The sequence below is a fragment of the Microchirus variegatus genome (genome assembly GCF_963457635.1).
Source record: "Microchirus variegatus genome assembly, chromosome: 7".
Lineage (NCBI taxonomy): Eukaryota > Metazoa > Chordata > Actinopteri > Pleuronectiformes > Soleidae > Microchirus > Microchirus variegatus.
The window spans coordinates 8,841,045-8,856,627 of record NC_139808.1 but is presented as its reverse complement, the minus strand read 5'-3'; the positions used below and the strand labels follow the sequence as shown (position 1 = coordinate 8,856,627).

At 39.5% G+C, this 15,583-nt stretch overlaps 1 protein-coding gene across 1 annotated transcript; it reads right to left on the bottom strand.

The window, feature by feature from the left end:
• Positions 1–5,034: 5,034 nt before the first annotated feature.
• agtrap (angiotensin II receptor-associated protein) lies at positions 5,035–14,908 on the bottom strand. The gene is made up of 5 exons (XM_083892777.1): positions 14,772–14,908; positions 13,606–13,640; positions 13,158–13,269; positions 11,545–11,755; positions 5,035–5,672 (listed from the first exon to the last, which is right to left on the bottom strand). Exons 1-5 carry the CDS (start codon positions 14,796–14,798, stop codon positions 5,545–5,547), a joined length of 513 nt encoding a protein of 170 aa, XP_083748903.1. The 5' UTR covers positions 14,799–14,908; the 3' UTR covers positions 5,035–5,544.
• Between the last annotated feature and the right edge of the window lie 675 nt (positions 14,909–15,583).

The following is a 15,583-nucleotide window of genomic DNA, read 5'->3' as shown; positions in this document are numbered from 1 at the left end:
AAACATGATTTGGAGTCTTCAAAATATTTTTTTTAATGCAAATATTTTGGCTGTACTGTTGTTGCTGGTGAGTTCAGTTTGTTATATGAACATTATTCCTCAGTCTCTGTGACATATTAGGAGGATTTTATGGCCAGTTGCTTTAGATTTTTTACAAAATGCACCTTTAAGGATGAAGCACCACAGCAGTTCAATCACCCTGCCAAAACAGCCCTGTTCAGAACGCTCGCTTTTGAGTGCCTGTCTCTTTAAATGCACATGAGATACAGGAAACTACGTCAGCGTCACTCAGGCTCCGGGCAGCTAACAGCAGTTAGCATTTGGAAAAGCCATCATTTGCCGACTTTAGCCGGCACATTGCCGTCATAGGCTCTGAGGCTGGAAGTTTGTGTAGAACTCTGTGCTGCACTGTGCAGCCAAGAATAAAACACTTCGCGTGCCCTTGTCTGCACTCTCGCGTTTTTTAGGGACAAATCGGAGCTCCACGAGACAACATTGTGACATATCAATCAGTGCGGAAGTCAGTGTTGCATGTTTTATCTCCTGTACTTAGACTGAGGATCACAAAAACATGACAGAGTCATCTTTTTTCACAATTATAGGGCCTCCAGGGTCCCAAATATAAGTATTAAAATGATTAAAAAGTTGATTTTGCATAATATGTCCCCTTTAAAAAAAAAAATCTAATCAGTTGTAGTCATATGGCCCAAAGATGAGGAACGTGAAGATATTTGCCCTCACTCCGGGTGACACTGACGCCAACTGTAAACTCTTCTCATTTGTGAAGGACCGTTTATGAAAACCGAGAACACAGGAGCTCTTCAAGGTGAAACCTCCCCACACGTCGTACCAGCTCAGGGACAGAAACGAGCCCCTGCGCCTCTCGGCTAAGGTAAGGATGAAATAATGAGGAGCGAGACTGATGGCTCCGGCAAACTGGAGGGGAAGGTTATTTACATTCCGCTTCGGGAGCTAAAGTGGGCTTTTGCTCGGAGCTGCCACTGCTTCAATGGAAGTATTGGGGTCAAGGTGGCCTTAAGGAACCACTCCTGCTCGGCAGAGGAAGTCAAAGGTGCTCATTCATTAAAAATACATTTGTGACAGCAGAGTAACAAATGGCTGCGCCTGTGCTTCGGTCCTGTACCATCTCCCCGTGGTCATTCATCATCTGCACTCATCGAACGACCAGGTCCATGTTCACTGTTGATTATTCTCCCTCTCTGCCGAGCTGCCTCACCGACTGCTGCAGGGGAAAATACAACTCTGAAGGTTATTTCAGTTTTTTTCTTCTTCACAAACATCCACACAGTTCAGCGATAAGATATTTTGAACAGGTATTTAATAATTAATCGTAGACACACACCTTTGCTCATTTCACTTTGCAGCAGAGGAGACACCAACAGAGGACAAATGAGCTCTGCTTCCACTAAAGTCTTCATTACGTAATTGTGAAAACAAAACATTAAAGATGGAAGGGAGGGTGGAATTATAGATAAAATGAATGTTTTATGATCCCCCATGAAAAAACTGGGTCATTGAGTGAGGAAAAAGTGCAACATTAAAAAGAATACAATGAGACCAAATAGAGCAGATTGAGATAAAAAATCCACAAATGGTTATTTAATGAGTATGTAATTAGAATCTTCACAAATAAAAGCTGTAAATGCTGTTTTGTTTTTTTTGCTCCCGAAATAAGTCGTATTTGTAAGATTTCTCTGAACAGTGTTTCTTGAGTGCGTTTACAAGACAAGAGGACACGGGGCATCTCAAAATGTCCTGCTGCGTCCACAGGAAGAAAAAACAACAATCATCTCATTTTATGAAAGAAAGAAAATTATTGAAAATTTAGAGGGGTGGCTTTTGAAAGATAAGAGTATTAATATCTTCATTTCTGTTGACAAATAAGATAAACTTCATTTATCCCACAAAGGGGAAATTCACTTGTTACAGCATCAACAAAAACAGTTATACAGACATGTGCAGACAGCAAAAGACTTCACAAACAAAAAAACATATAGTGAAATGTGTATAGAAATATTGCACGTTGCAGGTAGATGCATAAATAGTCTGAGTCATGTAGAATTTAATGTTTTATGTTGCCTTCAAGCAGATTTATAGAGTTAGTTGCTGACGTTTTCAAAACTGGTGGGTGAGAAAGTTGACTTTTCAGTCATGGTAAACTTATACATTTAAAATCAAGTTGTATAGAGTTTGTTGTGGAAATGCTCTGCTGCTGGTGAAGAATGAAATAGAGAAAATTCCTCCAATAGACAAAAAGTCACACCTCTTTGTCTACTGTAGGTATCGGGGAGCCGACTCCCTGCGGATGTTGTAGGAAGTAGTGAATATACAATTCACTAGTTACATTTGTCCCAGGAAAAGTTTACCAGTAGGAGTATTTTGTCTCTGTCTTGGTTATCAGAGACATTAGTGTTTGCACTGATGTTCTCATGACATTTGAATAAACATGCACATTGTATTCAAAACTTGCCATAAACCTTGATTCACTCTAATGAGAACCACCAGTTTTGCATTGAAGCCTAAAACTGTCAGATTTTCTTGCCTCTGCTGTCGTCAGTCATTAAAGCTAAAGTGGAAAATGTGCTTTACAATCACGAACCAATGAGTTCTTTCCTTTCTTTCATGGTGAGATGAGGGATTTGTTGACCCCCCCCCCCCGTCGCCGCCTCTGCTGGCTGCTGTGGACTGGATGGTAATTGGAATCAATTTTGACGCCGTTATCACCAGTGGCAGATGCGCGATGCTGGACGCAGAGTGTGAAAAAGGTCAAAGGTCGAGTGAGCCCTCTTCTGGGATTATACTGGGATAACTGCTTGAGGCATAAAAAATGTCATTTGTGACTCAGTTTTACTTATGAACACTGGTGTTTTTTATCTCTGAGGGTTTAGGGCTGTCTACACCTTGTAGTTTGCTGACCATTGACCACAGAGCAGCTCCAGGCTCCAGGCTTGAGGTTAAGATGCAGAGGCGATTACTCCTTCACTTACATCCACACAGATCTGCACATGCAGCTGAGGGATTCTTTATCATGTGCATCTTAACTCAAACAGAGACATCCAGGTCATGGCTTGTCAATATTGTTTATCACTCAGTGCCTCTGCGCTGTATAATTGACCCTGAAGTCCTTGTCAGGGTTTTGATTTGACCCAAGCAGCTCTGAGGGTCACGTATTTAGTCCCATGTGTTTAGCCTTCATCTGGAGGTCTGCATTCTGCTGTGTGAGCTGCAACTCTAATCTGTTTTTTCATAATCGATTAATCAGATGGTCCTTAAAATAGCAGAAAATGTTAAAAATCTTGATCAGTGTTCGTCAAACCTGGAAATGATGATGTTCTCGAAAGTCTTGTTTTGTCCACAGACCAAAATGATTCAGTTTAAATATTTTTTTTGTTATGTGGAGCAAAGAAATGAAGAAACTTGATACTTGATTATGAACAGACGTCTCAACCGTTTGGTAGAGGCCTGTATCTTAAAAACTGTAGGGTCTAATGTCGCGTTACTGTTGTCATAAGTAAATAAAATAAAATAATAACAATTGGTGAATACCTTAAAGGGTTGTGGTATTAAATCTATTAGATCTTTTTAAATGTGCTAAACACAAACGTGAGCAGCAGCATGTCAGAACAAAACAAGCGTGAATCTGCTCAATAGACCTTGAAAACAGCCATTGAGTGCTGAATATAGACATCAGTACTCCAGTATGCTGTTTTATTATTTCACATAGTAAAAATTTTGTTTCCTGGCATCTTTAAAGTTTGATTTGATAAACCGAGTAACTCTCAAGCCTTGATGCTATTGGAACCAATATTTATCTCAGGGACAACACAATCAAGTTTTAAGTTTCTTTTCTCCGAGACAAACAAACAAAAAATCCAACTCGATTTCAGGAATATTGATGCTCTCAAATGAGACACTTCTCCAAAGTCTGCTCTCCTGATGCCCACAACTAAATTCTTTCAAAACCACTCCTGGGGATTTTCACTAATGCAATAACAGCACTGACTAACTGAGTTCATGTTATTGCATCGAACGACGGCGGCAGCATGTGAGCCACGAGGCTGACCATCTCCTACGTTTTTTTTTTCTTAGGTTGTGCTGGGATAGATTTTGCTTGCAGGAATAAGAAGGGCACTAATTGCATTGCATTTAGCACCAAATTACAAAGCAAATTCGAAATGTTGTGTCATTCAATTCAATTACAGACTCACTAGGACACGGAGTCAATTTGTGGGACTAATTTCTGCCTCAACATCTCTCATCTACATCCCAAACTTATTTGTCCCTCACTGCAGAGAATTGATCTCAAGTCTTGTTTAGTTTCAGATATGGTGGATGTGATGAGAAATCAAAATGAAATAAGCAGGGACACACACTTTGTGCTTACAACAAATAGTTTCATTCACATTAAATGACCTCAATAAAGGGGATCTATGGAAATATGGCGTTTTGTATCTCAGGTTTTTTTCACTTCACATTCTGTTTGCAATGCAATAAAACTTTCACGTAGCTTGTACACATGAGCTGTTAAGTAAATATGTGTATATTGTACTGGCTGAGGTGAAGTTTAAACACTCACTGAAAATAGAATGTGTCATATACGTCTAGGAAAGTGCACAATGGAGTGCGAACAGTGGGTTGATAGATGAATTTAAAAAAATATATATTTTTTATAATTGCATATTACCTGGATGCATATAGTGCATATAACACTTAATTTCACAAATGGTGATATTATTCTTAACTATGAAGTCATGTCAGTACCAACCTTGTAATATAAAAAACTAAATATGATCGTTTGTAAAAAATCTAGAACGTTAAAGACATCAATCGTTACACTTCCAAAAGAGAACTGACAAAAAGAGAAAATCCACTTGAAATGAAAACATGTTTTTTTTTTTTATATATATGGAGTACTGCTCAGTAAAACATATTCTTTCAGATGTTTCATAGTTACAGTGCAGCCGTCACACAGACTTTGCATAGATCGACGTTCAGATAAATTATTTGGCCTCAGACTTTGGTCATCGCGTCTTCAACTCTCCTCCAAGCATGTTAAGGCATGGTGACCACAACGCTTGTGTTTAAATGTGTCCAGTGATTAAAGATTTACAGAGCTCTTGACAAAAAGGTAAAAATGCACGCGTTTCTCTTAATCTCTATTTATAAAAAGAAAGAAAGAAGGAAACTCCTGTAAACACAAATATTACATTCAACGTCTCTCAAACAGTAACAGCAAGGGAGTGATCGAGCGGTCGTTCCTCTGTATTTATTCAGCAGTGACGCATGTCCTCAGGAAAAACACATTTAGAGAGAATAAAGGGGTAAATTAACGCCACATGTCATCGTAGAACCGGAACGGAGTTAACTTTTTAACATAATAAACATATTCATTTTGTTCCACTGCTGTGGAATCGATTTTGTAAAAAAAAAAAAAAAAAAAAAATGCCCCCAAGCACCGACCGCACTGCTGCATAAAAACAGCCGCAGAGGAAAACACTGGATTGTTCATTGCACAGTTCTCTCTCAGTACGCGCGCACCGCCGCTGGTTTGCTGTCCTGCGCCTGGTCGAAGGGGTTTGCTTGGTTGGACGACTCGTCCTGCTGGTCGATGGACTGGTAGGCCTCTCTGTTTCTCGACACAGACGGGAAACCTGCAGAGACAGGCCAAAAAAAGCCTTCAACACACACACATGCAAACACACACAATCACAAATGTAGCATTCATCATCCAAGTATGTGTTCTCCTGTGGATGAACGTGGATCACAGTGCTGCCGACAAACAGTAAAGCACAAACCCGCTGATGAACGGTGAAAGGAGTCAGCAGCAAATGTTATCATTAGTGACGTTTTTACGACTACATCCATGCTACTCCATTTTCATTTAAGAGCACATCTATTCTGCTCCGGATACAACTGCTGTTCACACTACTCTGGCATTTTAGCACCCGGCAACCAGTCGTGACATCACACACAAAGAATCCAAACTCTTGTTTTGAGGCCTCCAGATTCAATATTTTACTGGTGCCTTGCTGAGGTTTTGCAACTGGAAATTTACAGCGCTAACCTGAAACCTGGCTCCTATCGGATGACTCATATGTGCCAACGCTTCATCGTCTGTTTTCCTCATACTTGCTAAATTCATGCTCTATTGAAGGAGAACTGAAACTAACAAGTCCATTAACTCCTCAGGAAAAACGTGAATCAAGAGAGAACTTGGCTAATTTTCCCATAGAATTTTCCCATAGACTTCCATTCACACAAACTGCTTTTTGCCAGTGAAGTATTCACCCCGTAGTGGCTATTTAAAGCACACAACAAGATTTTTTTTGCCCGATTTTACCCATGATTCACAGAGTCTGCATCAGTCAGCACTAGTTGGGGACAGTCGGCATGGATCGTTGGCACAGAAATCTGTTAGTGTGTGAGGGTAACAGTCTTGACCCGACCTCAGTCACAGTCAATCAAACATGTTTGAATTTTTTGGAGCCAAATCTGGGCACAATCGGGTAGTGTGGACTGATTACTGACCCAATTGCAAACACATGTTGCCAAACAGCCAGTTAAAAAAAAAGTAGGTGGGACACAGGAAGTCAGAAGATGAGGATGACAGGAAGTACTTTGCTGCGCTCTGTTGGCTTGCTGAAACCAGTCGGTTAGTGTGAACTCAAAGTCTTTTCCAAAATCTGTAACAACTGTGAAAGCTATGTAGTGTGTCCCCATCTTAATGTAATTATTACTTCAGTGTCGTCCCCAGCCAGCAAAGCAGGAAGTCTACGTCCACTTTTTGTTTACGCTCTACGGTTTTAAACTGGATGGCAAAAACTTAGTCATTTGGAAATGATAACATAGTCATTAACACCTTCACTTCCTGACTTGTTCTTTTTTTTCGGCCATAAGTATCAACTTCCTGTTTACACCAGTACATGTGCACGCTCAGTGCACCTGATTTAAGTTTTCAGGCATATTCAGGGACGTATCATGCGTCTGTGGTGCATTCAAATCCAAAAAGATACGTGGCAGTCTTACACATGGTGGACTAACTGGTGTCGATTATTAATAATAATAATAATAATAATAATAATAACGTGTAAAATGTGAATAAAACATGGATGGAAACGCATAGAAACGTATGATACAAGAGACAAACATGCTGTAGTGAGAGTATGCAGGCAGGTAACAGGAGGGAATAAACAGATGAGGAGAAAGAATGACTGAACACACACATCATGACGTGGACAAAACAGCATCATTCTGTTTGTCCAGCAGCCTGATTTGTAATCTTACTTCCTGTCTGTGAGGGGATGGAAGAGGATGATTGGAGGAGAGAAATGGTCAACAACAAAAAAAAAAGCCAGGAATCAATAGCGGCGGCCAATAAAGGCACTGTCAGCACTATCCGTAGTGCAGCGGCTGTCCACAGAGGTCTCTAAGTCTGAGAGTTTAAAGGTCGGCAGAGGAGGAGGAGAGAGGAGATGAAAACATAACAGGAAAAGCATGAGACATCACAACAACAACAACAAAAAACCCACAACAGTGCAGTGTGACAAAGAGCGAGGCAGACAATGAGGTTAGAGAAAAAAAAAAGTTGAAATAATTGGGTTAGAAATAGTTTTACGTAGGGAGTTTTTACACAGAATAATGAGGTGACTGAGGTTAACGACTAGTTTCATTTAGATGTGGAAGTGGTCGACGAGAAGGTTTGTTCAGCATGTCGATGTTTGATGCTCAAATACAGCTAACACACACACGGTTAGGTCCATTCCTTGTTATATTATTCCCTCAGATCAATAGCTGTGAGCTACGACCTCAAACTCCCACTTTGAAACCCCCCCTCCCCACACACACTCACACAATCCAGAGCAGGACTGTCCAGGTAAGTTTAATTAAATCCAAATGGCTTCGTATCGAAGACATTATTGCACTAAAGCAATGTGCAATTTAATTTACAAAACCAAAAAGAATTTAAACCAGGATTTAAAAAAAAGACTCTGTCAATCATCATTCACTCACATGCACCTTATTAATTGCATTCCAGAGAGCTCAGCGCAGCAGGGAAACCGTGTTAATGCCAGATGTAATGCAATCAGACAGCAATCAAACACACACACACACACACACACTCATGTACTTGCCGCATACTGAGAACCAGCATTTCCACTTTATAAATCAACACAATTACAAATATCTACTATACAATCTATAAAGAACTACTGGGTGCAGTACCATAAAATGTCTGCAGGTGGAACCGGGTTTTGTATCAAATTGAGGACCTCTGTTAAAAAACAGACTATAGCATGTTTACGAACTAAGGAAGTGATTTCAATGGAAACAAAGTGAGGACTGGCAAAAATGTCCCCACTTTGTAAAAATGACCTCACTTTGTTGGTTAAAAACCCTCACTGGTCCTCAGTATGCGACAAGTACAAGAACACACACACACACACACACACACACACACACACACACACACACACACACACACACACACACACACACACACACACACACACACACACACACACACACACACACACACACACACACACACACATTCTATGAAGCTAACATCAGATACAGTCATCAGCCAACCACAGGCTAACAATGGCTGTACGTGATAGCGTTTCATCAGGTTATTCAATTATGCTCCAAATACTGGAATCAGGAAAAACGTATTAGTGTGTCACGTGCAGAGTTGGGGACACATTTAATTAGAGCGCTGTGCAAAAGTCTCAGGGCGCCACAAGCTTTGTTGATTTTTCCGTCTGTCAAAGTCTCTGATCGTTGACATTTGGACTGGAATGATGTGACGAAGAGTTGGTCTTACGTTTAATAAGGTAAAAGACGCTTTTCACAGCAGATATTTCAACATGTCATAGTTGGACAATAACATTAACTTTTGCTAAATGCAGGTGGTGGTCACACTGTAAAAGCAGTTTTTTTCCTGTATTTTCTGGATGTGTTCCAACACTGATTGATTAAGATCCCATGATACTGATAATGGTCATTACAGCATTTCTAAAACAAACCTAAATGGGGGTCTACGCCTTTTGCAAAGCACCATACATTCCCAATAATTTACCATACAGTCTAGTTTTAACTTTATATACACGATTGTTCAAACGTTTGGGCTCACCTATACATTTTTTTTGGTGTTTTCCATTAAAAGTCACACTTTAATTTATCAAAAGAGTTGCAAAATGACTAGAAAATATAGTCAAGACATTGACAAGATTAGAAATAATGATTTTTTATTCAAAATAATCATTTTACCCTTTCGTCAACGAATCAGCAAAACTGTTTTCAGCTGTGCTAACATCATTGCACAAGGGTTTTCAAAGGTTTTCTAATCATCCAATATCCTTCTAACGCGCTTAGCAAACACAATGTACCATTAGAACACTGGAGAGATGGTTGCTGGAAATGGGCCTCTATACACCTATGGACATATTCCATTAAAAACCAGAGACGTTTGCAGCTAGAATAGTCGTTTTACCACATTAACAATGTATAGAGTGTATTTCTGATTCATTTAATGTTATATTCATTGAAAAAAAGTGATTTTCCTTCAAAAATAAGGACATTTCTAAGTGACCCCAAACTTTTGAACGTAGTATATTACAGCTAATAATAAAAAAAAATGTCATATTTTTCAGTTGATTTGTTCCACATATCCACATGACACACAAATCCACGAGTGCAGCAGTTATCACAGTTCAGTGGGATTTCAGATGATGGTAAACTCTCAGCACAAATCAATGACCACACACGGTTAATCAAAGAACACGATGTCCTGACTGCTCAGCGGAGGACGAGTATCTAGTCTTTTGTTTGCCCACGAGGACAGAGCTACTGTACGTCAATGAGCGGTCAGCGGCGTCACGAGATCTCTATTTCTGCTCTTCTACGGTCTCTGCTTCAAATGCGTTTTCCACGGTGCCATTTTCAGCCTCCGTGGGTTGAACGGAGACCGTAAACTCAACACTATGGGTCGTATGCAGGAATTACAACACGTGATGGCGTTCTTAAAATGGACCTACACTTATTTTAAAATTAATACATTCAACATTTAATTATATATAAGCCTGTCTAGTTTTAATTACAATTGTCTACATGTATATTTTGATTTAATGTTTTAATTCTGTTTTATTTCTGTCGGTTTTTGTTATTTACCGATTCATTTTGCGCCATGTTTTTTTTTGTCAAAACAAACACTTTTACTTTGAAATGGTGTGTGATGTCATCCTAAATATTTGGAATTGCAACATCATGATGGATTATCAAGATTTCATTTTAATTTCTAATCACTATACCGTTCATTTTTCCCGAATTGACCTCCGCCAAGGATGTATATGTTTTCACTGGGAATTTTCAGGAAATGTCCGCAATGGGGTCAGGAACAAGTGATTACATTTTGGGCGTGATCCGTAGACGCTATCACTATTTTTAGCGCTATTTTGTAGGCACTGCGCTGCCTTGGCGGAGGTCTGTGCTCTCCGAGTGCTTTTATAGTTGGACTTTTTTCACTTGACCGGTCCCTCCTGACCAGACTACACTCTTATAAATAAGGGTTCCAAAAGGGTTCTACTACAAGGGCTGAGGTTCTACCTGGAACCATTTGCTTCTGAAAAACCCTTTCCTGAAGAAAGGATTTTTCAAGAGTTCTTGGTAACACTAATGGTTCCAGTAAGAACCATTTTCATCCAGAGAACCTTTTAAAACCCATTTCCTGAGTAAAGGGTTTTAAAAGGTTCTACCTGGAGCCAAAAAGGGTTCTCCTATGAGGACAAGCCGAAGAATCTTATATGGTTAATTTAACACTTTTATTTCTAAGAGTGTAGACACTTTCACTATTTCTATTGCTATTTTGTAGGCACTGAGATTGGTGGAGGTCTGCGCTCTACAAGTGCTTTTCTAGTTGAACTTTTTTCACTTGACCGGTCCCTCCTGACCAGACTAGAAGTTCACTAGCCCCCCAGGATATTTTGAGTTGGAGGCCCCTGGCCCAAAACAACTGATGTGGTCGCTTCAGTCGAAGGACTTGTTGGTTAAATATGCTCCTTCATGCCGTAACAACCTGGTGACCACGATGACACGCAAAAATTACATAACAACTCGTGGAGAAAGGATTTCCTGGGTGCAGTCACAGTGCAGCTCGAGACATTTCTCTTGCATTTAAAGTCTTGTGACTGTAACTAATGAGTTTGACTGCGGAATCATCTGTCAGTGGTTTAGCAGAGACTTTCATGACAAACAGCGTAAAACAACACATCTCAAAGCGCTCCTGGACACATGCTTCCTCAGGCTTTGGTCACACCCACAATAATATGCATATCTTTTGTGGGGAAACGGGGAAACCTCGTACTTCGAATAATTTCTCACTGGTTCTAAAGTTAGAGCAGAATCTGTGTGAGATTATTTTAGTACGTTTTAGTATTTGCCTTTTGTCAAACGTGCCTGTTCTCGTTATTAACTCAATAAACATCATCTGTTTCCCAAAGTCGATGCTGAAGTGGTGGCACTTACCGAAGTTGACGTTGTACTCTCCTCCTCGTTCGCGGTACATTTGGTAAACAAAGAAGCAGGACACGGGCTTGAGCAGCAGGTTGAGGATGGCCATTCCCGTGCTGAAGCGGAACGTGTTCGTTCGAACTCCCGGCACCTCGTTAAAAATCGGGTAATAGACCCCAAAGTGGACGATGTCCGTCAATATTGTCACAACCATTCCGATGAGAAACTAGAAAAGAGAAATGAGAAAAGAGAGAGTTTTAATGGCTCCAAAGGTTTAGTGTCGGACTACATTTGCTGTGTATCGCAGTTGGAAAATGTGCACAATTAATAGAGCAATTAATCTTACTGCATACACACTCACCACCCCCCAATCTGTGTAATTTTACTGTGCAATATAACAACATGGTATAAAAGTAAAGTATTACTTATACTCTATGACTGCTGATAAACTACCAACATAGTGCAACATCCTCGCTGCTACTGTGAACTAAACAGTATATGTGTGTGTGGTTTTTATCCTACAATACTATTCGCTTACACAGGTAACGTAGTGTTTTGTGTACATCTATATTTGTATATTCTACTAGTTCTATTCTGTTGAATGTACACAAGAATGTATGACCCCACCCTGACAAGGAAAAACCTTTATTTTTTAAGGCAAGGTGGCCCTGGGGAAGGAAGAAGCAAGGGGAATGAGGACCGGCCAGTAGTGCATGACATCCACAGTCAATCACACTAAACCATAAAATGCCCTAAAACACTGTCTATTTTACTGATTTTTGACACCATTAACGCCTCAAGAACCAGGTAAAAAGTTAGGTCTTTTTCTCGTACACATTCATTTAAATGGCATATTATTGTAATATATATTATAATATGCAGTATGTATATATAATATATGTAATATATTGTGTTTTCCATTAAAAGTAACACTTTTTTGATGATTTTTGCCCTTTGGTCAAAGAACCAGCAAAACTGTTCAGCTGTGCTAACATCATTGCACAAGGGTTTTCAAGGGTTTTCTAATCATCCAATAGCCTTCTAACGCCGTTAGCAAACACAATGTACCATTAGAACATTGGAAATGGGCCTCTATACACCTATGTACATATTCCATTAAAAACCAGACGTTTGCAGCTAGAATAGTCGTTTACCACATTAACAATGTATAGAGTGTATTTCTGATTCATTTAATGTTATATTCATTGAAAAAAAGTGGTTTCCCTTCAAAAATAAGGACATTTCTAAGTGACTGTGGATTTCTTGACTTTCTTAGAAATAAAATCATCACCAAAGGTGTCACTGGTTGTTGGCGGCAGCTCATTTTTCTGAATGAAAAAGTTTGTCTTTATTGTTGACCTTGCTTTAGACAAAGACTGATCTGATACACTTCTTTGATGTTCACTAATGCACCACGAGAGGCATGACTGGTGCACTCTGTGCCAAATTAAGGAGAGGAAGCTATCTTCCTGAAAGAGAATCATCTTTCGCAGATTGCCCCAGATTCCACAGACAAAATGGGTTAGCGTGGAGACGCAGTTGCAGTGCCTATAGTTAGACTCCGTTGCACGTGTCACATGACGCGTTATGATCACAGCTAATGTGAAGGAGCCGAGGCAAAGACTCACCATGAGCACGGCGTCGACCGAGTCCCTCTGTGCGATGGCCCAGAGCCCGACTGCGAGAATACTGAAGTTACTCCAAGAGAAGGAGAGCGGCAGCCACTGCACCATGCAGCCCCTGAACACAACACAACATTCACAATCAAGAGGGTTTTTTTTCTGGCATAAACACTGACCTTGTCAGGACCAGTTAGTCCTCATGGAGACCAAAAACCTGGTCCTAATGAGGCAGAACCTCAGAGATTTGAATTGTGATTAGGTTAGGATTAGGGTTAGGCATTAACCGGTTATGGTTAAGGTTAGGGATAATGGTTCGTATAGGCTGCCCAAATGAATGGAGGTCAATGAGAGTCCTCAGAAGGATAGCGCCAAACCTGTGTGTGTGTGTGTGTGTGTGTGTGTGTGTGTGGGCAGGAGAGAAATTCCCCAGCTAAGTCAAAAAAGTCACACTCACCACACTGTCAGCAGCCAGTGCACCAGCACTATGGCCTAAGATGGACGACAAGAGACAAGAAGAGTTAAAGTCTGAATTAAGTGACAAGGACAGACGATAATTTTTTTACATTTTATGAGCAAACAAATCCAAACAGCTCCAGGATTTCTTCATTTTTCCTCTGTGTTTTTCAGAGACATTAATGTGACAAATAGATTATTAACTTTGCAAATGAGGTGTTTGCAAGTTCTCACACAAGCATCAGAGCAGGAAGTCAGGAGGAACCAAACGTAAAACGTGATCAGGGGCGACTGATTTCATGGCCTCGTGGATTTCAGGGAGGTTTTCGGTGCACCAGATTAGGACGCAGACAATGCGAGAGCTCTTTTGGCTTCATCTTGGTTTACAAAAGATTGCAGAGCTCTTTGAATAAGAGCAGTTCATCATAACTGCTTTTTTGAAAACAAAGGAGCCTTTAGACAAGACACGAATGCCTAATTCAATTTGAAGGCTCTCTCTTCTCTCTCTCAGCATGACACGTCAATTACGTTACTCATGTGTTCATCACAGAAATAAACCTTTTTTAAAAAAAAAAAAAAACCTCTGTTCAAATACAGAAGAGTGAATCAGATGTGTAACTATTGTTTTATTTATTTATTCACTGCAGATCAGCTTTGGGTTTGTTTATATGTTTATATAATTCAGCAATAATTATCACTATGTAATGAACTCACAATATAACAAAACATGAGTGTATATCAACATAAACTTTTATATATTTTACTGCTTTAAATGTTTTAGTCTATTATTTAAAGTTTAAAACCACTATTCACGTGTTTCTTCAACAACATTCAATGATCAATCTTTAATAATTGGACATTTATCACAATAATTACAGTTAATTCATCCATGTCTCACCTCTAACTGTGTTATTTACTCACTAAAAAACAAACATTGGAATACCTTCAATACTCATTGTAATATTATGGGATGTCTCATCCACTAAATGACTGACATTTAGCAGAATAACACACTGTGTCACGCCATTGAACCGTTACCTCACAGAGGAATTACCGGGAATTGAGCAACCAGCAAAAAGCCTGTAATTTAACACACTGGCCTCGGTTAAAATTATCATCGTTTCAGAAAAACAACAACTTTAAAATGTTGTAAACAGGAAGCGTTACCTTTAGATTAATGGGAGGGATTTCCATAGTGAGCCGTTGACAGTAAAGTGCGCTTTAATCCCTGTCAGTGCTCACTTGTGGAGTTGACGGAATACTTTTACAAAGCTTCTTCCTCTTTAAAACAAACTTCTCTGCACCAAACTCCAGCTCCTCCTCCTCCTCTGAGCTCAGCCTGCAAACAAAAACCATGTGACTTCGACCTGACTCCTTCACATGTGACTCCCACCCGCCTCCGTCTGCTCGTGCTCAAAGAATCAAAGAAACCCCATGAGCATCAGCAACACTCACAACTTCTGTTTACTGTGTTTAATTAAAATAATAATAGTTATGGAAGAGTATGAGGCCACACATGTGAAATAATAATAAATACATCAATAAAACACTTTGTATTCTGAGAAACAAAGTCAGAATTCTTAGAAGAAAATATCTCCCTGAGATTAAAGGCTGAGGAAAAGGTCAGAATTCTGATATTAAACTTAGAAGTCTGAGATTAAATCTAGAATTCTAAAATTAAAGTCAAAATTCTTAGATTAAAGTCGGGATTCTAATTTAATATCTGAGATTCTGAGATTAAAGGCTGAGGAAAAGGTCAGAATTCTGATATTAAAGTTAGAAGTCTGAGATTAAAGTTAGAAGTCTGAGATTAAATCTAGAATTCTAAAATTATAGTCAAAATTCTTTGATTAAAGTCGGGATTCTAATTTAATATCTGAGATTAAAGGCTGAGGAAAAGGTCAGAATTATGATATTAGAGGCAGAATTCTAATTTAATCTCTGTAATACTGAGTTTAATGTCTGAGGAAAAAGTCAGA